Source organism: Heterodontus francisci, chromosome 17, assembly GCF_036365525.1.
Source record: "Heterodontus francisci isolate sHetFra1 chromosome 17, sHetFra1.hap1, whole genome shotgun sequence".
Classification (NCBI taxonomy): Eukaryota; Metazoa; Chordata; class Chondrichthyes; order Heterodontiformes; family Heterodontidae; genus Heterodontus; species Heterodontus francisci.
In genome coordinates, this window is record NC_090387.1 from 82,746,174 (window position 1) to 82,773,367 (window position 27,194).

Genomic DNA, 27,194 nt, shown 5'->3' on the forward strand with positions numbered 1-27,194 from the left:
GGCATCCTTACATGCTTGGCATTCTAACCAGATTTGCTCTCTTCCCCCTTTTATTGCTTCCCTATCGTGCCCTTTGACCCTGGATACATGGCAGAAGTCATCAAGCTCAGCTTCCTCTGAGGCATCGGAGACGTGCCAGTCGGTTAGCGAGTGTAGCTCACCCACTTCGGTTAGTTCTAGCTCCACAGCAGGAGCATGGTCAGGTGGCGAAAAGGTGAATCACCCATACTCATCGCCAGTTCTCTCCCTACCAGGCCTGCAAAGCCAGCACATAAAATCATACAATGTAATCAGGATAAATGGGTTAAGCCACATCCCTTGATGGTTTGTTTCAGTGAATTTGGGGACAATGTCTACTCCCCTTTTTAATACTGTAAGCCTTGAAGTGTTTGCTTTTTTAGATATGAAGATGATTCAGTCCACGGGAAGATTATATTCACTTTATGCTAAACCATATAGGGCTCAATTTCTGTCAGCATCGCACTCATTCGCTTCTTGTCACACTTAAATCATCGCACTTCAGAAACCACACCTTAGTGTATCTGCTGGTTCATCATGGTTGATAATTATGGGAGGTTGCTGGGATTGTGTTTATAAGATATATGTATTTAGAACAAAAATAAAGAGTTATAAAAAAAAAACTAAATTGTTATTCAATTGGCAATCTCACTAAGGAAGGCTACATGTCAGTTGGTATTGAAAATAAAACAACTCTTCTGGGATTGGGACTAAACCATATTGCTCGGGTAGATTAGAGTGAACTTTACCCTGTGCCTCAGTGTACAATGCCTAATCTGGGAGTTCTTGGTAATGAAACCGGGGGCATAGAAACAGGAAAAGGCCATTCAGCCCCTCAAAACTGTTCTGCTATCGAGTTAGATCATGGCTGCTCTGTTTCTCAACTCCATTTTCCCACCTTTGCTCTGTATCCCTTGATACCCCTACCTAACAAAAATCTATCACTCTCCGTCTTGAAAGTTCTAATTGTCCCCCAACATTCACAGCCTTTTGGGGGTGTGAGTTCCAGATTTCCACTGCCCTGTGTGAAGAAGTGCTTCCTGATTTTACTCCTGAATGGGCCCAACTCTAATTTTAAGACTGCGCCCCCTGTTCTTGAATCCTCCACCGAAGAAAATCGTTTCTACCTATCTTCCCTATCAAATCACTTTCTCATTTAAAACACCTCAAATAAGTACAAGAGATTACTAAAGAGAAACCTAATAGGAATATCCAGTCAGGAGTTTTGCTGCTGATTAATTAATTCGGTATGCTAATATAGGCATTGACTCCAAATATTTACATTGCCTATTGCAAGGTTAAGATGATGTGAGGAATACAGCATCAGAAACATCCAAAGGGAGCCTGTTGGGTCCAAAGATTTGGTCTTGGTGAATACTTTGAAAGCTTACAGTATTTAACCATATATTTTTGTCTAAATACTTCCATGGGGATGTCACTGAAAAGGTAAAGATTTACAGAGCTGTATAGAGGATGGGGGATGGGGGCTAGGGGACTGATGAGCTTGTTGTTTCTCTGGTTTTGGAGGCCCGGTGCTTCTACATTTCAAGGGAATGCTCCAATAAACACAACTTTCCATAAAAGCAATTCTTATTCTGTTAATGTAGTACTGACACAGAACATTAGTCTGTTGTGTTGTCTTTAGTCCTGGCTGCTGTGATTGTAGATTGCAGCTGCTTTGAAGGCATTTTGCTGCACATTGCTTTAGATTTTAATACTTTGTTAAGTTAAAACCACAGGACCTCCTGCCCTTTACTGAGAAACCCCGTCCGAGTTTGCCATGCGGGGTGGGGTGGGGGGGTGGTGGTGGTGGTGGGGGGGGGGGGTGAAATTATCCTCTGTATGGAAGATCTCACTGAGATGCCAAAGGCCTGAGGTTGTGATTTGAAGAGTAGTTTGTTTTTAAATGGCCACCCTTGTGTAATGCTGATGTTGCAGATTGCTTCATTGGATTCTATAATTGTGGCAATGTCTATGCAATTGCAGCCAACTGGCTGGAAGCACTCCCCTTCACTTCATTACCAGGCTAATCAGCCCTTACTGTAGAGACACTTCTCAGTCCAGATGTCTCTACCCAAGCCTGATGTGGGAGCGGCCCAGGTTAGCATGGACTTGATGGGCCGAATGGCCTCCTTCTGTGCCCTAAATGACTCTAAGTGGGTCACCGCACTGATGCTCACTCCTTACCCCAATAGCCCAGTTCCGATCAGGAACTTGTGTGTGGGAATCTTCTGGGAGAAACCTGCCATTCAGTGACGCGGAGGTTAGCATACTAGTGGGTCCCACTACTGATAAGCATCTTCTAACATCTTTCCATAACAAATTCAATATTTGGATTTTTCTGGTTGAATTATTGAACAGTACAAATTTGAGCTGTCAGGCGATCATTCAGTATAGACCATCAGAAAGTTGATAGTGTCATTATGTTGTGTTTTTCTGGCATTTCCCTTGAAAACCCTCCAATGGCTGTCCACTTGTTGCCTGTGCTGATCTCATGTTCTTCCATCTGCAGTTCATGCCTGGGTTTGTGTATTACCATCTTCCTAGTGAGTGCTCTTCACCTGCGTTCTCTGGCTCTGCTCCCATCATCCCTGACACAAGGGCCTGCAGTAGGCCTAACCCTGCTGTTTTCCCTGATATCCCTCCCTTTAACCACTCCCTTGGACCTGGCACTGCCCTCTCATCAACGATTCCTAGCTGGAAGGTTTGTTTCATCATTTTGTTTTGTTTAGTTTTGTTTAATTTTGGCTTATCGTTCATCACATCGCTTTCATTAATTTGCTGTTCCTTCTGAATCATTTGCATGAATAACCTCACTCGATTGTATGTTAACACCCCTCTTTTGACAGCTTGTTTTACCGCAGTCCGCATTATATGCAAGACAACTTGGGATTGCGTAAACCTGAAAGCTGGGGCGAAGCAGAATTAACTGAGGAGTGTGACCATTTTCAGTGGTTTGTGATGGTGGTGGTTGAACGTTGGGGGGTGGGGGAGGGGTGGTGCAGTCGTTGGGGAGGAGACAGACAGATGAAGGAAAGGGACAGAGGAATAAAATAAAATACACAGCTAAAAAAAACAACAAGGGAGGAGAGAAAAGACCAAGTGAGGAAAAAAATGTGCAGTGCAGAGAAAATGAAGCAATAAAATGGAAGGTGTTGCAAAATAGAGTGGAAAATAAAAAAACGATTCTGGGACCAAAGGCCAAGATAGATGAGATGAATTTCTCTGAGGGTACAGTTGAACTTTGGTGGGGGGGGGAACAAAACATACGGTAGCAGATTGGCCAGTTGTTCTACACCCAGCCTAATCCATTGATGTCACCTCCTCAGTCCCTGCTGTAAGACTCGTATGTAACACTCCCATGTGAAATGGGATTGGACAGTCTCAGCCCACTTATTGAGAATGAGCTCAAAAGAATAAAACCTGCCTTTAAAGATTTCGGAAAAACCCAAAAAGCAGTTACTAGTGCTTGATAGCACCTCTTTCCCAACACAATGTCCCATGGGATTTTGGGGTTAGGAGGATGCTGAGTTGGGAAGTGGGAGTAGAGGGCTGGGAGGTGATGGACGGCACGGTCAGTTAGGTCAATTTGGAAGCTCTGGTAGTGAGCATGCAGTGGAGGGAAGGGGCCGTGCACAGTACCAGAGCTGGAAGAGTGGAGGTTATGTGCTGGGAAGTAGAGGAGAAGTTTGCAGAGAGGTTGCAGGCTAAGGGGATGTAAAATGAGGACAAGGATGTTGAAGTAAGTTCGCTGGGAGACTGGAAGGCAGCAGGGATCACTGAGGGGTCATGGCCGAGTGGAACTCAGAGCAGGGGAGGGCATGAGTGCCACCCAGGCTCTTTCCAGAATACTGAATATCAGGTGAAGACATTCACTGGAGTCATCCCTACTGAGACACCTTTTATGCAATCCCAGAATGCTGTCCTTCTGTAACTCTTAAATAGCTGCCTTGCTGTGATACCTCAATCGAACTAAATGCTACACTCCCTTACCTGCTGCAAACATTTACACTAAGCCCCAGTCTCAACATGTCTACTCACTGGGCACTTCCCTCGACTTTCCAGGACTGGTCAAAGCCTGGTCCTTATGACCAGCCAGTGGTGAACACTTTGCAGAGGCGCAAAGAGGCAGCTGAACGCTATCGGGAGGCAGAGGCGGTCTCAGCCACCGTGGTCTATCCAGGGATAAGTGTGGAGGAGGTGCAGAGGCCTCGCATGACAGCAGCATCACTTGCTGCTAAGGTACAGTATGTGAGTGCGCCATCTTTACGGACTCGCCCCCCCCCGCACCCCCCCCGGCTTTGTGTCAGATTACGTTGCAGGTGAAGGTGTCTCGATCGTGCTTTCAAGATGGGCCAGCACCTATCCCTTAATATGAAATGGAATGGGCCAGTACCATTACTGCAATTGTCCAAGTGTCATAAATGCATCTGCAGTACATATTTCAGCCAGGCCATAAAACATAAGAACATGGGTGGGCCATTCAGCCCCTTGAGCCTGTTCCGACATTCAGTTAAAACTGCAGACCATGTGCCCCACCAGTGGTGGGGACAGAAAATCAAACAGCCTTGGTAGGAACCATCACAGCCCTGCTATTCCTTGTAGTTTGCTGCTGGACCCAATTTGGACCCTTGGAGAGCCCAGTGGGACTTTGTACACAAAGGTCTGTTTATTATGCTGCCTCCACGCAACCCACAATCTTTCCTGGATGATGTCGACAGGTAGTTCTTTATACAATCCGAGAGCTCTGAGGACAAGTTGTCACATTGTTTTCAGACTGGTCTTTAACTAACGTCTATGGCTTCAGCCATAGATAATAAAAGCAGAAAATGCTGGAAATACACAGCAGGTCAGGCCATAGATTGTTGGATCCTGCCAACCACAGGAAGGGCATTTGAATCCACCTCTGACTGCCTGCTCCCCTCTCACACTTCTGTCCCAATAAGGAGGGACACGATGGGCAAATGCCAACACTTCAGAGCAGAAAGGGGCAATACTGGCCCCTTAGAAGTGGAGTGAAATGGGGCAATCCAGCCACTCTTAAAAGGGAGTGGAATCAGGCAGTAGCTATCTTTTAGTTGAATAACCTTGAGCTTTCCTTAGAGGGGAGGGACATTTTGTTTCTTTCCAGTAAGTATGTCTTGTGTCTCATTTCTTTAACAGCACGGGGAGGAAATATCCACAGCAGCCAGTGATCTGGCTATGGTGTTGACTCGTGGTCTGAGCTTGGAACACCAGAAGAGTAGCCGTGACTCTCTGCAATACTCCAGCGGTTACAGCACCCAAACCACCACCCCATCCTGCTCCGAAGACACCATTCCCTCCCAAGGTACTTCCGTCAGGAGATCTCTCTGTGCCCCCTTTCCAGGTGTTTACCTTCTGCACAAGTATCACACTAAGCATCAACCATAGAGGACCATAGATACAGAGAACCAGGGTTGCTCCCTTTCCATGACACATATCTCTGACATGTGTACTCTGAGTTCCACGTTGCGGTTTACCACTTTGTGTCTGTAACCTGCTGAAGGGCGATAAGCTCGAATGTTATGATCGAATGCAATGTATCTTTACTTGTCTTGATGTCACATTACTGGTGCATTCTGGGTATACTGACCCTGCTAATGTTTTGTGACTTTAATGACCATATAGCTTATTGGTGCATTGTGTGTTTAGTGATTCAAATTCATTGTCGCTTTAGTGAGCACACGAGTGTGTTGCTGCCTTGGTGAGTGCACGTTAAAAAAAAAAAAATTGAGAAAGAAAGAAATGTGTTGTTTTTAAAAAAGAGAAAAAACCCTTGAAGTTCAGAAAATGCCACAAATTGCAAGTGTTATCTAAAATTGAAGAGATTATTTTCATTGGGATTTCATAATTATTTTCTAAGCCTCACAGCAATGTCACTTTTACCCACTGAAGTTAAGAGATCTGTTGTTACTGTCTGTGGAAAGCATTCTCTCATGTCAGCTGTTGTGGCTAGCAGCAATTATTAGGATACTTCCTCTCGTTGGCATGTGACGACAGCTTCACAGCTGGGTTTAGAGTAAACTACTGAATTTCCTGCCAATTGTAGATGTTCTGAAGGTTGATATTAGTGCAGCTACTTGTGTCCTTCATGTTACCAAGTTTTATGCAATAGGATTACTGGTCAGGGATAACCTGTAAAGTAGCTGTTTTGGATAGAACTCTCCCTGCTGTGATATCATGAAGTTTGACACCCAAAAAATCATCACCAAGCTTGGAAACATATGATCGCAACCTTGTCTTCTCTCTTACCCTTTTCAACCTTGGTGGAGGTGTGTACAATGTGTCTTCTGCCTTCACCTGGGCTTCTCAATTTTAAAGCACAATGATTAAAAGGGACCAGAGAGAAGATAAGGAGAGGAACACACACATGCATCTCTCTCATTCATTCGGAACCCTAACAATGGTTACAGCCTGTCTTTTCCTGGTAGCAGTACTGCTTTAAACAGCCCTTCCTGGCATTCCAATAAATGTGGTTTTTGGGGAAGGTTTTTCAGTTTGCACATTTCCATGACTGCCTAAGGGGTCTTTGTTCTTGTTGACGTCTGCGGGGGTGGGGTGGGGGGGGGGAGCGGGAATTAGGTTTAATTAGCCCTAGGTGGGAGTTCTGCTCAGGGGCGGCGGCAGTGGACAGTTCCACTCTGAACTCTCTTTCAGGGCTTTGATGAATCATGCAAGGGCTTTTCACCTCGGGGGATGGCTGGTTACCTTTGTTCCTGACTGTGGGGGGATTCTTTGTTAACCTTACCTTTGTCCTTTGGGACATTCCTGCTTGCAGGTATTTGTCCAGATTCTACTGCAGTCCCCTGTGGCACTTTGACTCGGTGAGGCATCACCCTCACTTTGTCTCTGCAGGTGCCTGTAAATGCTGTTAGCCACTCTGGAGGGGTGCTTCTAGTGTGTCTGCATTTACATAGGAGGATGTGGGGTCTAATTTTTCAAATATTTTGGGGTTGGCTGACTGGACCGTGGGGGTGTTCATCCAGGACTCTTCCTGGACTTCCTTTAAACCTGCCCTCGTGGTCCCTTTTTCCCCATTCCTTTCTAACCTGTTGCCAACCTGGTGCCTGTCTGTCCCCTTTTTGTTCTCAGCAGGGATCCCTTACAGTTCATCAGCCCTCTGCGAGAGGGTCCTCCAAACACCGATACAGGACTTGGGGATGCAGATTTCACTGTAGGTTGGGGTTTCCCCTCAACCTGGCACATGTGGCAATTCCTACAGTATTCCACCGCATCTTTGTGGAGTTTTGCCCAGTCAAGATGCTGTCTAATGCGGGCTTTGGTTTTTCGTATACCGACATGTACAGCCACTGCAATCTCGTGGGCCATTGTTACTATTTCTCTCCGGTACCTCTGCGGCACCACTAACTGGTGAACCACTGTCCACTCCTTGCTCTCAGGTCTGTGAGAACTCCATTTCCTCATCAGTACCTCATTTAAATAGTAGCAATCAGGAACCCCCTCTGCTTCAATTTCAGACTGAGCAGCCTGTGTTAACTCGTTCAATACTGGGTCGGCTCGCTGAGCCTCAACTGGGGAAGATCCATTTAACTCATTCCCTGGGTCTTCTAACTTTCCAAAGAAAGTCTTGGACAGACAGACCTCATGGTCATCTGCCTGCAGTGCTAATTCAGTCTCTTCTGGGGAGCTGGTTTGATCATGGCCTGATCCACTACACATTCAGAGAAACTGCAGAGGACCGTCTCTTGCCACTGCCCTGCGGTGTCTCTTTCACTAAAGGGGAAGCTACCACCTTCATCCCCACCAGATCATTACCTAGGAGCAGGTCATCCCCGTCCACAGGCAAGCTAGGGACAATCCCTCCGGTCACCGGTCCCGAAACTAGGTCCTCCAATACCATTCACCACCATTCTAGTGTTCACTGCACTCTCTGGGGGAAAGGTCAGGCCTTTTTCCAGTAAAAGGGATCTGGTGGCCCCTGTGTCCCTGAGGATTACTATGGGCTTGCTTGCCCCACTCGAGGGGTTTGGGGTTACTTTCCCTTCAAACACAAAGCCCTGATAACCCTCAGGAATCCTATTAAATTTTTCTGAACTTGCAGCAGTAGGCTTCCTGGGTCTCACTCTTACTGCAGTTAAAGCCACATCTTGTTCTGCTGTGCTTTCCATCAGGTTCACTTCTTCACTGAGTAGGTGTGCTCTGATTAACCTGACAGGTTTTCCCTTTAGTTTCCAGCAGTCAGCTCTTAAATACCCTGCTTTGTTACAATGGAAGCACACAGGTCTCCGGGTCTCATTCCTATACACAGCACCTTCCTTTTTGGCTGGAGGAGGGCCCCCTGTGTCTCCTGCTTTTCTTTCCCTCCCAGGACTGCTTGGGCTTGAATCACCTTCCCACCCTTTGTCCTTTTCGGATTTGTGGGGGTGATTAGGAAAGGTTTTCTCCTGGGAAACTGATTTATAAATGAGAGCAAACTCATCGACTAGGACTGCTACCTGCCGGGCTTTATGAGCCTTTTGTTCCACCACATGTGTCTTTATGGAGAGTGGGAGAGAGTTTTTAAATTCCTCTAACAAAATTACTTCTCTGAGATTTTCATAGCCGAGCTGCACTTTAAGAGCCCTCAGGCAATGGTCAAAAGCCAACTGCTTATTTCTCTCAAACTCTAGGTAAATTTGATCAGCTTACTTCTTGAGGGTTCTAAACTTTGGGTGATAGGCTTCCGATAATAACTCATGCCCCAAGGATAGCATTTTTTGTCAGTTCATAATTTGATGAACTCTCATCTGGTAACAGGGAATAAACCTCATGGGCTTTTCCTACTAATTTGCTCGGTAATGACAGAGTCCAAGTCTCAGCTGACCACTTTAACTGCCTTGCCAGTTTTCAAAAGACACACAAAAAAAAGTTTCTCCCTCATTGAATTTTGGGATCAGTTGGGAAAGTTTTAACAATTCCATACCCAGCCATGAATTATGCTCCTCCATATTGGCCATGCTTTCACTGGGGGTTACTCTGTCGCCCCCGAGTTAACTCAAGCCGCCTGCGCTCTCTTTCTTCACATTCTTGCTGGAAAGTTTCTCTCTTTGTTTCTCTCTCCTGTCTCTCTCTTTCTTTCTTCTGTCTTTCTTTCTTTCTTTCTCTCTCTCCTCTCTCTCTTACTTCACGTTCCTTCTGGAAGACTCTTACTTTCTGTCTCTCTCCTCAAATTCCAGTTTCCTCTGTTCCAATTGCACCTTTGCTAGCAGTACCCTGTCAGGGTCTACTTCAAACCCTGTTTCTGCTTCTTCAGATTCAAGGGAAAAATGGTTGGCCACTAGCCTGAGGAGTTCAGACTTCCTAGCCTTGCCACGTACAGTGATCCCACACTGCTCAGCCATTTTCCTCAACTCCTCCATAGACAGTGCTTTTAATTTATCCCAAGTTACTTCACCCTGGCATGGGGAGCTACTAGCTTCAGTCACAGACATGTTTGTATTCTAGCACACACAACCACAAGAAAACCTGTATTGAAATCTTTTCTCCTTTTTGATTGGTAACAATTTGGCTTCCCACTTCTAATTTCTCATTTGTCTGTGGCGCAAATCCCAGATGAACTGCCAAATTTCTGTTCCGATCAGGTGAGAAGGGGTCTAGGGGTTCCCTCTCAGCCTTTGCCTGGTTTAACCGTAACAGGGTTTAATTTTAGGAACACTGTTTTTAGCTCCCCGTTAGTGAATCCTTGTTTACTGCTCCAATTGTAAGGCAAAGAAATCAGACAGGTTTCCTTAGATTTAAACAAAAAAAGTGGAAGTTTATTGATCTCAAACACTAATCAAGTTAACGGCTACAAATGTGCGACGTGACCACGCTAGCATGCATACACGATAGACACATATACAGAGAGACAGAAAAAGTAGAATGAATAAAGGGGAGAAGTTTGAGGCAATATCTGGTAGTTACAGACCTTTAAGCTCAATGTGGAGTCTTAGGTTGCAGGTAAGTCTTGCTGTTCGTTGGGGCCCAGTTCACAATTCAACTTGTTTCGATGTCGGAGTCTTTTCTCTCTTGAGGTTTATGTGTCTTCTGTGGGTCCAGTGGCTTGGGAGAAAGTGAGAGAGAGAGCTGCTTCCTTGTTCCAACTTCAGTTGCACATGGCCTTCTGTTCCCTTCTCTGTGGCACAATTAAAAAAAAACCCAGGTTGCCCAGCAGGTTAGTCATGTGACTAGCTCCTTATTTGGGAACAGTCTCTCCTGTGAGGTTTGTGGATTTCAAAGCTCTTGGGGGTTGGGGGACAGTGTAGGGCTGTCTCTTACCAACAAGAGGTGGAACCATTGTCAGACCAATCTCTGTTAATTGAATCTGAGCAATTGCTTTGTCTCTCTTAGTATGCAAATATTCTTCCAGCCAAGTGTCTGCTGATCTTCAAACCAGTCACTTCTTCAATCCAGCAACAGTTTAAAATCAATGTTCATGCAACAAAATCAATATGCCTCATTCTTGGCAGATAGGAGTCTGCAGGACACATACCCTTTTCAACCTTGATGGAGGTGTATACAATGGCTCTTCGCCCTTCACCCGGGCTTCTCAATTTTAAAGCACAATGCATTGTGGAAGCATTATCCATTCATTATGTCATAGGAGATGAACTTTATGATGTCACGGCAGAAAAGAAAATCACCACAAAATGGCTACTTCTGGGTCCTCAATCACACAAGAGTTGGCCTGGGTGAGGAAGAGTGAGAGATTCAGGAGTACATTTTCAACCTGCCGCCTGGACAATGAAAATTGGGCAGTTTCTATAATGACTGACAATGCAATGTTCGAGTAGCAAACTGAACATCTACCCTATGAAGTAAGAACATATCGCTATGAGGTTTAAAATTGTGGGGCAATCCAGCATGCTTCAAAGCTCTTTAAGTTTGTGATGTTTCCATTGTGAAGGAGCTAGAACAAAACCTGGGAATTACAGACAAGTCAGGTTAATGTCAGTGATAGGAAAAATACTAGAATTTATACTAAAAGAAGCAATAGAAGAGCATCTATATACAGAAAATAAATTCAAAAAGGCTAAGTCAAGCTTAACTAACCTGATAAAATTCTTTGAAGAAGTAACAGAAAGAATAGACAAGGGTAATGTAGTCGATGTCCTATACATGGATTTTCAAAAGGCCTTTGATAAGATACTACACAGTAGGCTCATGACAAAGGTTATGACATGTCGAGTCGAGGGATAAATAGCTGAATGGATAGCCCATTGGCTAAAAAATAGAAAACAGTCAATAGGGGTAAATTCAAATTGGAGCAAGGTAGAAATTGGTGTTTCACAAAGATCAATGCTGGGGCAACTGTTGTTCATAAATTTAAATTATTAATATAAGTTATCCAAATTCACAGATGATACCAAACTGGAGGATATAGTTAACACTGAGGAAGAGGGCAACGTAAGACAAGACATTAAAACATTTACAGACTGGGCAATTAAGTGATAAATGATCTTTAACACAGATAAATGTGAGGTGATGCACTTGGACAGGAAAATAAGAAACTGAATGGGGTAGAAGAGCAAAGGGATCCAGGGATACAAGTGAATAAATTATTAAAATCAGCATCGCAGGTCAGTAAAGCAATTAAACAAAGCACTGAGAATTATTTCTAGGAGTATAGAATTCAAAAGTAGTGAAGTGATGTTAAACTTGGTTTATGATCCTGGTCAGGCCACATTGTACATCGTGCTGGTCTCCATACTATAAAAAGAACATAGAAGCACTGGAGGAAGTGCAAAAAGATTTACAAGGATGGTACCAGAACAGAAAGTTTACAAGTATCCAGAAAGATTGAACAGGTTTGGGCTTTATTCTTCAGAAATGAGACTTAGCAGTGACCTGTTTAAGTCTTTAAAATTATGACTGGGTCACACAGGGTAGATATGGGGAGAATATTTCCACTTGTAGGCGAATTCAAAACTAGGGACCATCAACACAAGGCAGTTACTGATAAATCCAATAGGGAAATCAGAAAAATTTCTTCACTCGGTGTGTGGTTAGAATGCAGAACTCACTACCATGGGAAGTGCTTGAGGCAAATAGCTTAAGATGCTTTCAGTTGGAAACTAGATGAGTACACGAGAGGAAAGGGAATAGAAAGATGTGCTGAAAGGCTGAGGTGAGGCCGATAAAATGGGAAGAGTCTGGTGTTGAGAGTGAAGGATTAGCACGGACTAATTGGGCTGAATGGCCCGTTTCTGTGCTGTATACTGTATGTAATTTTGAGGTTGCTGGAATGAATCTTTTGTGGATTAATGGAGAAGGGAAGGACAATCTAGCAGTCCAATTCCTAGAGGCCATGGTGGACTTCCCCTAAGTAAAGCGTTGAATTGCGAGGATACAATGATCTGGTGTGTTAATGCTTGTAACAGTTAAATCTGTCTGTGGGCAGAGTGTCCAAACACCACCAGTGGCTCCAGGTGATATTATTGCTGGAACGTGAGGTTGTTGAATTGGCCCAATTTACGGTGATTGCATGCGTTACCCAACTTTTCACCTCCTTTTTCTTGCTGAACAATGTGGCCAACAAAATGACAGGAATATTGGAACCGAAGATTGAGATACTTGAGACATTGGTCATACTGTGAGGGCACTCACCGAAAGATCCTTTGATGCAACATTGTTTAGATCCAGTATTTCCATTCTTATTTTCTTGCTTCTATTCTTGAAGACCCTTGCTACATGGACTGGTACATCACCAATGTGACCATTCTTCAAGTGTGAGGCAAGACAATAAAGGTATTTGACTCTGGGAGGTGTTAAAAGTCTGGCCCAAATTGGAACTTGCCTGCAGTTCCCACACGTGCAATTTCTGGAAGGGCAGTCGGAATCAATCTCGGGGTTAATGAGGTCATTTGCAGTGCCCCTTTCCATCATCCTGACTAAGGTAACCCAAGACTGCACAGAGCACTGATCAAACTTGACACCTTCCTGGACTACATGGCTCAGTAATGCACTGCTTGCTGGGTTGATCTATTGAGCTATTGGCAGCCGGTAGCATTTTACCCAATCCTCCGCCTACCCTCTGAAGGGGAAACTCAGTGCCGTCATAGAGAAACGGGCATCAATGGCTGAAATTGGCTTGCTGTCTGTGCTTTATCAACTTGGGCCATAGATTCTGGTTTCTACGCCCACAGTGCAGGAGTCTAATTTGAAGACTAATTTGGCTGTATTCAGGGAGAGTGTCCAGCTAGAACCTGTTGTGTTCGAGTTGTGGGCTTGTTTGACCATCATGGACCCATTATTGAGCTACCCAAAAGTTACTGATTCGAGTTATCCATCAGTTGAGCACAGGCTTGCCAGGTGAGTACACCTTCGAGGAGAAAAGTAGCCAACCTTGGAGTCTGTATCTCTGGTCTCTGTGTTATCCATTCCCATTGCAAAAAAAGCTTACACATTGAAGCATTTACTCCAGTGATGCCTGACTGACATATTAACCGTGCTTTCTGCGCAGTTTCAGATTACGATTGCTACTCTGTGAATGGTGATGTGGAGGGAGAACACCAAAGTGAGTTTGACAGATCCTCGACCATACCACGGAACAGTGACATTGCCCAGAGTTACCGGAGAATGTTCCAGACCAAACGGCCCGCCTCGACAGCTGGACTGCCTTCGGGCAGCATGCAGAATGTTTCGGTCACCCCAGGTGTGGCCACCATCAGACGCACCCCCTCCACCAAGCCGTCTGTGCGCCGTGCCCTCTCCAATGCGGGTCCAATTCCTATTCGTCCTCCAATAGTGCCGGTGAAAACGCCCACTGTGCCGGATGCCCCGGGGCCAGTGAGAGTCGGCAGCGAGGAGTGCGTGTTCTTCAGTGATGACACCTCGCCAAACACCTTAGAATATGCAAAGGCCTCACCAAAGCGGCTGAGCCTGCCCAATGCTGCATGGGGTGGTGGTGGCACAATGGAGATTTCCGTATACCCAGGAGGGCACATGTCAAGCGAGGAGGAGCAGCAGCTGGCTGCCAACCGCCACAGCCTGGTTGAGAAGATCGGTGAGCTCGTGGCCAGCGCCCAGGCTCTGGGTGACGGACAGTTCCCTTTCCCCACAATGCTCCCTGGTGCAGTGCCCGATGACAGCTTCGGCCTCCCGCTGCCCCCAGTGTCTCCCAGCGAGGCCCCCGAAGACATGCTCACCGCCATACGCAGAGGGGTGAAGCTTCGGAGGACCGTCACAAATGACAGGTCTGCGCCAAGGATTTTGTGACAGCGAAACCGAACTTCAGGACTGAGATATACTGAGGGGCAAGTAGGCCGAAACGGGCCATGTGTGTTATAAAATGAACTCTGTGAGGAATGATGAGAAGATTGAACTTTGACTCAACCAGGCTGGTTTCCAACACAGTGCCATGAACTACCTTAAACCAAGCAACTACACCTATTGATGTGGTGGAGTTGAATATTTTAAATTAAGACGTGGCAGGTTTTAAATGAGTGTACTATGTTAGTTATAAAGAGGAATTTAACATTTTGTTCTTTACAGATATTCTATCGGCCATTTAACTGACTCACCTGTTTCGTGGCATTTTCTTTTCAGCTTTTGCGGTATTTGGTGCAAGAAAAAGTTCTATAACGTGCTGTGTGTAGCTTCAAACACTGAGGTGGTTTGCAGTCATCCTCAATGTGTGTCTCTAGCCTACCCGACTGGGTCCTTCCTCAGCCACAACAATGAACGAATGAGTCCCTCGAGAGCAGCTAGGGAGATTTAGAAGGGAAGAAAAGGCCTGGAGGTTTAGTGGGGAGAAGGGTGGGTTGGAGGGATGCTTGTTGCATCTTGATTTGTACATGAGTTGCTCATTCAGTCAAGTTAAAGTTTAGTCTATCAAGATTGTTTGTGAATTCCATTTGGAACTGGACAAACACCAGTGATTACTCCTTGTCCTAACATTCACCCACCTTGAGCAGAAAGCTCACTAGCTGATTGGCTATACTCAATTTTCTGGTCCTAACTTGTGAAATAGGGTTTTTCGGATCCCAACTATCCAATCGGGGGATTGATCTCTGTTTCCACAGTCAAGTTTTGCAGCTATTTTGAACAATGTTGTCATTTGAACTATTTTCAGTGACAGAATTGAATAGGCACATGTATGTAAATACAATGTTTTCCTTTAAAGCACTAATTTGATTGCTTTCAACTGGAAAGTTGGACCTGTAACGCACCTGTAGTTAGTTAGAATCACTATTCAGTTGTACCTGTTTATTGAAAGTCTATGTTAAGAGGTGAATGTAATCGTTCAGCCATTTACTTGTCCAGATAGTTATCTGCTTAGCATTCCTTGTGGGCTGGATTTTTATTTTGAATAAACAATGGTGAGAAAGCTTGGTGCTGCAAATATCACTGTCTGTCACTGATGCAGAATCGGACAACAGAAAATGGGCTCTGTCCCCCTGAATTAATTTCTCAGAGCAGGGATAGGGATATGTGGCATTGTTAACCTAAAACACATATAAGAAACCTACAGGAAGTATTAGAGAGAAGGGTCTGAGGGAGGCAATTAGAATATCTAATCTAACCATGTTTACCAACATGGACACGTGAGAATATTTCTGGAGGGGCTGAGGGTATGTTCCAGGGATAACCTCACCTTGCAGACAATGTGGTGATTTTATTTTTCTTGGAGAGTTTGCAATATTCTCTTACAGAAAGCCTCACTTGGATATAATGTTAATAGATTGTCATCACTGGGCTACTTAGTGTATGGGTACCAATGAGTTATAGGAAGGAGATTGCACTGTAGCCAATAAGCTTTAATATTGTGTGACACTCTCAATTTTCAAACTACTCCCACCACAACTAGTTCCAGATTCGTACCCACCAGTACTTAACCCTAGCATTAAGGCAGCTGAAAGTTTTCTCCCTCTCTCGCACTCACTGTCTCTTCAAACACCACCCAGATCTAGAAGGACACAAGCTATAATTGTACTTCTCATGTTTCTCCACAGATTCAAGTTTTACATATCCCACCTCTACTGGAATCCCACTGACTTCCCGGTGATCCCAGTTCCAGTACTCTCGTTCCCTGATCACAGACACGAGAGAGGAGACTCCATTGGGTTTGTGTATTAATGGGAATAGGAGAGGGAAGAGCAACCAGCTACAGCTCCTGCTGCTGTTCTGACCATTTCTAGGCTAGTTAAGGATAGAAGCTTAAATATTATTGCAATAAACTGTGGAACTGCTGCAAATGCACAGTAGATGGCTCTTTCAACCAGTTGAAATGCCGACACTGATCAACGTATTTTCAAGTCTTCAAACCAAACAGCTGGGAAATTCATGCAGGTGGAGTTGCTGTGTGCACAATATGGAGTGGACACTGTCCTGGGGGATCACTTATCACACTTACTTTAATCTTAGACAGCTTTGCCAGGCATTAGCCAGATTCCCTTGGTGTACTAGGATACTGCACAGTTTACCAACATACAGCACAGATAAACTTTGTACTCTTTGCCCAGCTCATTCCACGCTTAGCCATTGGGACATTGGCTTTCACAGTAATCTGGAGCTGAGAGAGCAGAATCCCAGCCCCCTTTGACAGGCCTAACTCTCCACTTTCTCATTCTCGGGATGTGCATGTCACTGGCAAGGCCAGCACTTATTTCCCATCTATAGTTGCCCCTGAACTACAGCTTCTTCTTGAACTGTTGCAGTCCTCAGCATGTTTATTCTTTATCGAGGTTTCAATACAGCTGGGTGTCCTTGCTAGGCCATTTCAGAGAGCAGTTAAGAGTCAACCATATTGGGTGTGGGACTAGAGTCACATATAAGCCAGCCTTGGTAAGATTGGCAGGTTTCCTTCCCTAAACCTCAAGAGATCAGCCAGTTGGGTTTTCACTAAAAGCTTCATGATCACTTTTGATGGCAGCTTTGTAAAACTGAATACAAATTCTCAAAGAGCCCAAGTTGGGAGTTTGACTGGCGTTCTCTGGATTATTAGTCCCAGGCGTCTGGATTAATGGTACAGCGGCAGGCTGGCTGATCAGTGGAGGCCAATGGCCCTGCTCTTGAAGCCAGATTACCACATCTGGCCATGGAGGATAGGTTCAATTCCAGTCTCCCATCTGGAAGTCACCTGAACCCCTGAGGTACATGTAAAAACGAGTTTTGGTGAGGGATCTCCTCAAAAACGTTGATCCATCTCTTCCCCTTTCAGATGCTGACTGACACTTTGCATAGTTACCAAATTTTCTACTCATTTCAGAATTCCATCATCCACAATTTCACCTGAACATTAGATATTATTGGCTAGCAGATTGCACATAGGAGGATTAAACTTGATCTGGAAATGACTGTTTGTGGTAATAGTGGAAAGTTGTTTAAAGTGTTGGTATAGAAAGAGAAAAAAAGGACTTGCATTTATATAGCGCCTTTCATGATCTCAGGACATCCCAAAGAGCTGCACAGCCAATGAAGTACTTTTGAAGTGTGGTCACTGTTGTAGGAAATGCAGCAGTCAATTTGTGCACAGCAAGCTCCCACAAACAACAATGAGACAAATGACCAGATTATCTGTCTCAGTGATGTTGATTGAGGGGTCAATATTGGCCAGGACACCAAGAGAACTTCCCTACTCTTCAGAATCATACTATGGGATCTTCTATGTCCACCTGAGAAGGCAGTCGTTGCCTTGGTTTAACATCTCATCCAAAATGCAGTACCCTTCAACAATGCAGCACTCCCTCAGTGCGGCACTGGAGTGTCAGCCTAGATTATGTGCTCAAGTCTCTAGAGTGGGAATTGAGCCCGTAGTCCTCTGACTTGGAGGTGAGTGTGCTACCCACTGAGCCAAGGTTGACACCAGTAGCCCTTGCAAATGGGCGACCCATGTACTGAGTAATCCCACTATTGAATGGTGGGCAAAAGAACATCCTAGATAGAGGGTGTGTAACTATCCTGCACAGTTATGTCTAGGCTTTTATTCGATATTAATTTATCAAATGATTGCTTAAGGGAAGTCAAGAATATATTTATTAACTAGGTTGTATGTGCGTGTGTAGAAAAGCATCATTATATAATTATCACACGCAGGGAAAATGTTTTTAATATCTCATTATATAGAAATTTCTGGAAAACGGATATAAATTGTGGTTTACAATCTGAACAGCCTTTTAGATTTTTGCAATTTCTGCAATTGAGCACGTTGACATTTGTCTTTAAAACCACTTGTCAGTATTTTTGTGCAAAATTTCAGGTTTATTTTAACCATCTCAGTCGATGTTCGAAGCAATAATTAAAAAGTAGCCTGCACCCGCAAGGTCCCAGGTTCAGTTCCAGGTCTGAGCAGAACTGGATGCTGTCAGGCATGGTGACTGTGGGGACACTACAGTTGGTCTCAGTGCTCCTGGGCTCAGGAATATTCCCATTCCTGATCCAGGGGCATCTGCCTGCCCGCACACCTTTCCCTCCCAACTCTGGCTGGAAATGCATGCTGATACTATTATCTGGGCAGGATTGAGCTCTGCTGTGATGGTCTCTGCAGTCACATATCTTGATGACATTTCTCCTATCTGGGGTCACATTCAGGCGAGCTATTAAAGGGCTGCTGCCACCAGTGACGCTGAGCCCCAGCTCAGCCCAGCCCAGGAAGAGTTTGTTGTAACCACACTGGACCCAGTTTAATGTATGTGCCTACTCGAATCTTAATGTGTGCACAAGGGCTAGAAGTGAACCTTCACAAGCTCTGTGACATTGAGCAATGGTTTCCAGTGCAGAATTACATAAGTCAGAAAACATTAAAAGATCGTTTGTGATTTAAATGACCAGCTGAGCGCTTTAGTGAACAACAATGACCATTTAAAATCTAAAAATGGAATTCAGCAGGGGGTAAAAAGCGTGGATTTATAAAGGAAGTGTAAAAAAAATGAACTTACACAGAGGCAGACATTGATGCAGTAACTGAGTTGTCAGATTCTTCTGCGGAGGGACACTGTGAAGGTGTGGGAGTGAGATGAAGTGGATCCTTAACTAAAACACACTGCAAGGCTTCAAATCCACATTCGCTCACTGTAACACAATACTTTGCAGTGTTTTAGTTGTACAATCATTTAATGAATATATCAGGGTGAAAAATAATTGTGAATTTTAGTTTGAAATAAGCAGCAGCTCCATGGAATGTTAGAATGAAGGCAGCTTGGCCCAATAATGAAGGATTCTGTTTCTCTGCTCTGCAGCTTTGAATAATTTCTCACAAATGTCATATTGCCTCCTGATGGGTTTAATTGCTTCGCACTGTTGCTGTGCTGTCTTCACTCACAGTCTCTCCATTATTTATCAAGTTCAAATCAGGAGTGGAGCTTGGGTAATCATTTACATCACCCTAAGGGAAGGTGAAGGGAAGAGTATGGGGGGCTTGGAATGGTCAGGATAGAAGGTTGACAAGAGTTTGAGACTGGTGTATCTCAGAAAGGGAGGGAAAATGGACACATGGAGCAGGAATGGAGCTGGGTAGAATTTGAGATGTTAGTGAGGAGGAACCATGGAAGAGACTAGGTTTGAGATTTCTAGGAGGGGGGCCAGAGAGGAGAGCAGTGTTTGCGATGGTGGGATATCAGGGGAAAGGAGAACAGAGGAGAGCAATGTTTTTTTTATTCATTCATGGGATGTGTACATCGCTGGATAGGCCAGCATTTATTGCCCATCCCTAATTGCCCTTGAGAAGGTGGTGGTGAGCTGCCTTCTTGAACCGCTGCAGTGCATGGGAGGTAGGTACACCCACAGTGCTGTTAGGAAGGGAGTTCCAGGATTTTGACCCAGCGACAGTGAAGGAACGGCGATATAGTTCCAAGTCAGGATGGTGTGTGACTTGGAGGGGAACTTGCAGGTGGTGGTGTTCCCATGCATTTGCTGACCTTGTCCTTCCAGGTGGTAGAGGTCGCAGGTTTGGAAGGTGCTGTAGAAGGAACCTTGGTGCGTTGCTGCAGTGCATCTTGTAGATGGTACACACTGCTGCCACTGTGCATCGGTGGTGGAGGGAGTGAATGTTTGTTTGTGGATGGGGTGCCAATCAAGCGGACTGCTTTGTCCTGGATGGTGTTGAGCTTCTTGAGTGTTGTTGGAGCTACACCCATCCAGGCAAGTGGAGAATATTCCATCACAGTCCTGGCTTGTGCCTTGCAGATGGTGGACAGACTTTGGGGAGTCAGGAGGTGAGTTACTCGCCACAGGATTCCTAGCCTCTGACCTGTTCTTGTAGCCGCGGTATTTATACGGCTACTCCAGTTTAGTTTCTGGTCAACGGTAGCCCCGAGGATGTTGATAGTGGGGGATTCAGCAATGGTAATGCCATTGAATGTCAAGGGGAGATAGTTAGATTCTCTCTTGTTGGAGATGGTCATTGCCTGGCACTTGTGTTGCACGAATGTTACTTGCCACTTATCAGCACAAGCCTGGATATTGTCCAGGTCTTGCTGCATTTCTACACAGACTGCTTCAGTATCTGAGGAGTCACGAATGGTGCTGAACATTGTACAATCATCAGTGAACATCCCCACTTCTGACCTTATGATTGAAGGAAGGTCATTGATGAAGCAGCTGAAGATGGTTGGGCCTAGGACACTACCCTGAGGAACTCCTGCAGTGATGTCCTGAGCTCAGATGATTGACCTCCAACAACCACAACCATCTTCCTTTGCGCTAGGTATGATTCCAACCAGCGGAGAGTTTTCCCCCTGATTCCCATTGACTTCAGTTTTGCTAGGGCTCCTTGATGCCATACTTGGTCAAATGTTGCCTTGATGTCAAGGGCAGTCACTCTCACCTCACCTCTTGAGTTCAGCTCTTTTGTCCATGTTTGAACCAAGACTGTAATAAGGTCAGGAGCTGAGTGGCCCTGGCGGAACCCAAACTAAGCATCACTGAGCAGGTTATTGCTGAGCAGGTTCCGCATGATGGCACTGTTGATGACACCTTCCATAACTTTACTGATGATTGAGAGTAGACTGATGGGCGGTAATTGGTCGGGTTGGACTTGTCCTGCTTTTTGTGTACAGGACATACCTGGGCAATTTTCTGCATTTCAGGGTAGTTGCCAGTGTTGTAGCTGTACTGGAAGAGCTTGGCTAGGGGCGTGGCAAATTCTGGAGCACAGGTCTTCAGTACTATTGCCGGAATATTGTCAGGGCCCATAGCTTTTGCAGTATCCAGTGCCTTCAGTCATTTCTTGATATCACGCGGAGTGATTTGAATTGGCTGAAGTCTGGCATCTGTAAAGCTGGGGACTTCAGGAGGAGGCTGAGATGGATCGTCAACTTGTCACTTCTGGCTGAAGATTGTTGCAAATGTTTCAGCCTTATCTTTCGCATTGATGTGCTGAGCTCCCCCATCATTGAGGATGGTCATATTTGTGGAGCCACCTCCTCCAGTTAGTTGTTTAATTGTCCACCCATTCACGGCTGGATATGGCAGGACTGCAGAGCTTAGATCTGATCCGTTGGTTATGGGATCGCTTAGCTCTGTCTATCGCATGCTACTTACGCAGTTTGGCACGCAGATAGTCTTGTGTTGTAGCTTCACCAGGTCGACACCTCATTTTGAGGTATGCCTGGTGCTGCTCCTGACATGCCCTCCTGCACTCTTCATTGAAACAGGGTTGGTCTCCTGGCTTGATGGTAATGGTAGAGTGGGGGATATGCCGGGCCATGAGGTTATAGATTGTGGTTGAGTACAATTCTGCTGCTTCATGGATGCCCAGTTTTGCATTGCTAGATCTGTTCGAAATCTATCCCATTTAGCAAGGTGGTAATGCCACACAACACAATGGAGGGTATCCTCAATGTGAAGTCGGGACTTTGTCTCCACAAGGATTGTGCAGTGGTCGCTCCTACCAATACTGTCATGGACAGATGCATCTGCGGCAGGCAGATTGGTGAGGACGAGGTCACATATGTTTTTCCCTCTTGTTGGTTCCCTCACCACCTGCCATATACCCTGTCTAGCAGCTATGTCCTTTTGGACTCCGCCAGCCTGGTCAGTAGTGATGCTACTGAGCCACTGTTGGTGAAGGACATTGAAGTACCCCACCCAGAGTACAATCTGTGCCCTTGCCACCCTCAGTGCTTCCTCCAAGTGGTGTTCAACATGGAGGAGCAATGACTCATCAGTTGAGAGAGGGCAGTAGGTGGTAATCAGTGTTTGAGACAGTGGGATATCCAGGGGAAGGGAGAACACAGGAGAACAGTGTTTGAGATGATGGGATATCCAGGGGAAGGGAGAACACAGGAGAACAGTGTTTGAGATGATGGGATATCCAGGGGAAAGGAGAACAGTGTTTGAGACAGTGGGATATCCAGGGGAAGGGAGAACACAGGAGAACAGTGTTTGAGATGATGGGATATCCAGGGGAAGGGAGAACACAGGAGAACAGTGTTTGAGACAGTGGGATATCCAGGGGAAGGGAGAACACATGAGAACAGTGTTTGAGACAGTGGGATATCCAGGGGAAGGGAGAACACAGGAGAACAGTGTTTGAGACAGTGGGATATCCAGGGGAAGGGAGAACACAGGAGAACAGTGTTTGAGACAGTGGGATATCCAGGGGAAGGGAGAACACATGAGAACAGTGTTTGAGACAGTGGGATATCCAGGGGAAGGGAGAACACAGGAGACCAGTGTTTGAGACAGTGGGATATCCAGGGGAAGGGAGAACACATGAGAACAGTGTTTGAGATGATGGGATATCAGGGGAAGGGAGAACACATGAGAACAGTGAGACAATGGGATATCAGGGGAAGAGAGAAGACAGGAGAGCATTGTTTGCGATGGATGCAGAGAATGAGGCTCAATTGTGATGCTGTCCAATTTTCAGTATCCTGCTGCCACTTACTGTATGGAGAGAAATATGAAAAATGGTCTCTTGGCCCAGATACACAGCGTGGGGCAGGGATAGTGTTAGTGAGGGTTACCACCTGCAGTAGTAGAACAGGTATCAATATATATATATTTTTTTAAATGAAGTCTACCAAAATGATTCTTGTAAAACTGGGCCCCCTGTTTCTCAAGCATACCTTTATTCCAGTTCTTATTTCAGTTCCTTTTTAGCATCATTCGAGCTCCTGAATGTGATTGTTGTTGAATGCAACTACCAGAGACAATTAGATCGGGACAAAGTGGGACAGTGTCAGAGGTAGGGTTGGGAGAGTGGAAAGAGTGAAATGTGATGGGGACAAAGATCAGAAAGGGAGAGCAACTGCTTAGTAACTGTAGGGGCATCATCAATCAAAACTAAACATGTATGATGTCACTTAACAAAGTGACTGAACTGTTTTTCCCCAGATTTTATGATTCCACTTGGCTTTAAGGAGGTTCCTTTAAGAGCCACTGTTAATTTACAGGAGTTGAACAAGCAGAATTCTGTTTTGTTACATGTGAGTCCAGAATCATTGTCCATTATTAGTGTCTGAATAAGCTAGCTTTGTTTTTTACGCACAGGGTTTTTCGGTGTTTAAGGTATTGTGTTCTTTAAAAATCATGATTGAGGCCAAACCTCACTAAAATATTACTCCTGCAGTACTGTTTCTTGACGAGCGGTTGGTTCTATTGTACCACATTTGTCTCCCCACTCACCTTCGAGGCCAAGTGAGCATTTAATGGAGTGACTGTTTAAATCTCTTAGCTCGTTATTAAGTGAGGGTGAACATGCAGAGAATTTCGGCAGAGCAAACCAGCCTTGAGAGCTGTGTTGAAAAATAAAAACTGCAGCAAAATTGACAAGGGAAAAGAAAGCTGTAAATATGAGCAAGCAGATTAATTTTTCTCTTTAAAAGATGCACCTCAGATGGGTCGGATAGGGGGAAATTCATCGGTCAACGTCTCAGCTCCTGCTTCCTCTCAGGCTGCTCTTGCTCAGATGTGTGCATGTATGGACCTTACATGCAGACACAATTTGGGGTCAACTGTGATGCTCCCATATTCGATCAGCCCACTGCCACACACCAGCTCTTGTGGTAAGAATGGCAATTAAAGGTGAGGCACTTGGACAGGCTGTCAGTGCTTGCGAAACCAGAACTCAAGCGAGAATCTGCACCTTAAGAGGGGAGAATAAAACCATGTCCATTTTTAGAAAGATATCCCCAAGTGGACTAACAGGATGGCTAGTCCTTTTGGTGGGACATATGGCAGAAGAGTTTGTGGGAGGTGTCTGGTCTGCTGAGGTCAGAGTTCACTTTTTTTTTGAAGCTTGGGAAAACCACATGCGTTACCTGACAAAGGGTGAAGGATGAAACAAAACTTGAACTGTCTGAAAATTCCCTCCCTAAACCTCTCCATCTCTCTGCTTCTCTCTCCTCCTTCAGGATGTTCCTTAAAACCTACCTCTTTGACCGAGCTTTTGGTCATCTGTCCTGATATATCATTATGTGGCTTGTTGTCGATGTTTGTCTGATAACGTTCCTTAGCAGCTCCTTGGGACATTTTACCTCAGTAAAGATGCTATAGGAATGCAAGATGTGGTCAAGGAAAGAAGAAAACAACTGAGGGTAATTTTTCAGATGGGTCTAACTGGGTGGGAATGGCATTTCTTATCTACTTGCGACAGCTGGGGAGGAGTTATTTTGGAACGTGCACCGTTTCCCATATGTCTTGGATCATCTTGAATGCATCCTGGTTCATCTCTGGCGCTATTTTATTACAAAGAAAATGACCAACAGGGCTCGAAGGCTCTCAGTCTCTGCTGCAGATTTTTGGGGGTCAGGCTGTGGTTTGTGGAACATCAAAGAAAGTCCTGAATAAGTGTCCCATAAGTGATGGCGACGGAAAACAATAAAATAGCTATTAAATCTGTATAGGTGGCTTATTAATCTAAGTGGCAAGCTGCACTCATAGAGTTAGAGAGAAAGTCAGCAGGGGCATGGTTGTGGCAAAAGGATTGGAATCAAGTGGGCAGACACTGCCAGGCAGCAGACACAGAGAGAGGAGCAAACCTACTTTTCACTGCACATTTCGAACCCCACTCACCCCCACCTCCCTTACCCCACTCCTTTGCAACCTCTCTGTGATGTAATCTCAAGCACCTGTCGTTCCATGTGTGTATATATATATATATATATAATATATATATTAATAAAGAGGGGCAATGATCACCAGTTGTGCAATTTGCTCATTTCCACTTTTATTGTCCAGACTTTGACAAAGAACAAAGATTTCTTTGCAATCACAACATTCATGTATTCTCTTCCTCCAACCACACCTTCCATTTTTTGTACAGACAAAAAAATTGAGAAACACTGAAATAATGTTACTGGTGCTGTTGGTAACTGTCATTTAATTTATTTTCAGTGCCTCCTCCCCTCCCACCCACTTTTTGTAATACTATAATCATGTAAATTTGTTTACTCTTTCACCGCCTGAAGCCTCAATCGCACTGTGATGTTTCCAGTATTAATAAAGCTGTACTGTACAAAACTGCCAGCCTCTGTCTCTTCTCATCCATCGATGCAGCCTTTGTTTTCTTTCCAAATCCATTATCCTCATCTTCTCCCTTTACTTTGTTCTCCTCTTCGCAGCAGCAGCAAGGGTCTTGCCAATCTGCACTCTACTTCTCTGGGGTGAGGTATGTGGGCCCTGTCTAGTCAAGGAGATCCTGAGTCCACATCAGGCACCAAACTTTACTCAATGTGGATTTCTCAATAACTTGGGAGATTGGCACGATGATGGGTTTCAGCAGGTGTCAGGTACCTGACGACTGAATAAAGCTGAAGAATGGATCTGGGATAGATGTGTGTTGGTTCGGGCTGTTACTGGGCAAGATCCATGGACACCGTTTGTTACTGGGATAGACCCATGGACACGGTCTGTTACTGGGGTAGATCCATGGACACGGTCTGTTACTGGGATAGACCCATGGACACCGTCTGTTACTGGGGTGGATCCATGGACACGGTCTGTTACTGGGGTAGATCCACGGACACGGTCTGTTACCGGGTAGACCCATGGACACCGTCTGTTACTGGGGTGGATCCATGGACACGGTCTGTTACTGGGGTAGATCCATGGACACGGTCTGTTACCGGGTAGACCCATGGACACAGTCTGTTACTGGGGTGGATCCATGGACACGGTCTGTTACTGGGATAGATCCATGGACACGGTCTGTTACTGGGGTAGATCCATGGACACGGTCTGTTACTGGGTAGACCCATGGACACAGTCTGTTACTGGGGTGGATCCATGGACACGGTCTGTCACTGGGGTAGATCCATGGACACGGTCTGTTACTGGGGTGGATCCATGGACACGGTCTGTTACTGGGGTGGATCCATGGACACGGTCTGTTACTGGGGTGGATCCATGGACACGGTCTGTTACTGGGGTGGATCCATGGACACGGTCTGTTGCTGGGGTAGACCCATGGACACCGTCTGATGCTGGGGTAGACACATGGACACCGTCTGATGCTGAGGTAGACCAATGGACACTGTTATTGATGGTCACGAAGATATATCCATGGATGTTGACATTGACTGTTCCTGGGGTAGATTAATGGCCATTAGCACTGTTACTGGAGTAGATGTATGCAACCTTTATGACATCTTGCATTTTCATTCCGAGAATTCCTGCCAATAAGGAATTTTTTTTACAACCTGCATTGTAATTTTAATTCACAGGCCACCGGTTAGTGCTTTGTATAAGAACATAAGAGGTGGGAGCAGCAGTAGGCCATATGGCCCCTTGAGATTGCTCTGCCATTCAATAAGATCATGTCTGATTTTCTATCACCACTTCCCCTTATTGCCCTATCCCCATATCCCTTTACCATGCAATATCTCAACATTTTATAAAGGGCTATGCCTAGATTTGTTTAAATTCTTTTATGGGATGGCAAGGCAGCAGTTGTTGCCCATCCCTAATCGCCCTTGATGACTGATTGGCTGGTGTCCATGTGTCTACCCCAGCATCAGACGGTGTCCATGGATCCACCCCAGTAACAGATGTTGTTGAAGCTTTTTGTCTTACACTCACCCTGATGAATGCAAGACGAAAAGCTTCAACAACATGTCTCCATTCTCAGCAATACTCAAGTTATGTACTACTAAACGACTAATTAATTGAATTTAAATTCCACCAGCTGGGATTTGAACCTGTGTCTCCAGGGCATTAGCCTGGTCCTCTGGATTACTAGTTCAGTGACATTACCACTGTAAGAATGAAATCAATGTACATTTTCACACAGTTTT

The 27,194-nt window shown here is 45.2% G+C and overlaps 1 protein-coding gene across 15 annotated transcripts in view; it reads left to right on the top strand.

Annotated features, from left to right (window-relative positions):
• LOC137379096 (protein MTSS 2-like) overlaps nt 1-25,413 on the top strand; it is a 206,150-nt gene extending 180,737 nt beyond the window's left edge. For 2 of the 15 annotated variants that reach the window (XM_068049761.1, XM_068049762.1), the window contains exons 11-15: nt 95-214; nt 2,531-2,722; nt 4,084-4,269; nt 5,182-5,386; nt 13,481-25,413. In XM_068049761.1, the coding sequence (XP_067905862.1) occupies nt 95-214; nt 2,531-2,722; nt 4,084-4,269; nt 5,182-5,386; nt 13,481-14,235 (1,458 nt within the window). In that variant the 3' untranslated portion in view covers nt 14,236-25,413. The remainder of the gene's footprint in view (nt 1-94; nt 215-2,530; nt 2,723-4,083; nt 4,270-5,181; nt 5,387-13,480) is intronic. The other 13 variants (XM_068049770.1, XM_068049771.1, XM_068049773.1 and 10 more) reach the window with 11 other exon arrangements.
• Nucleotides 25,414-27,194: the final 1,781 nt, after the last annotated feature.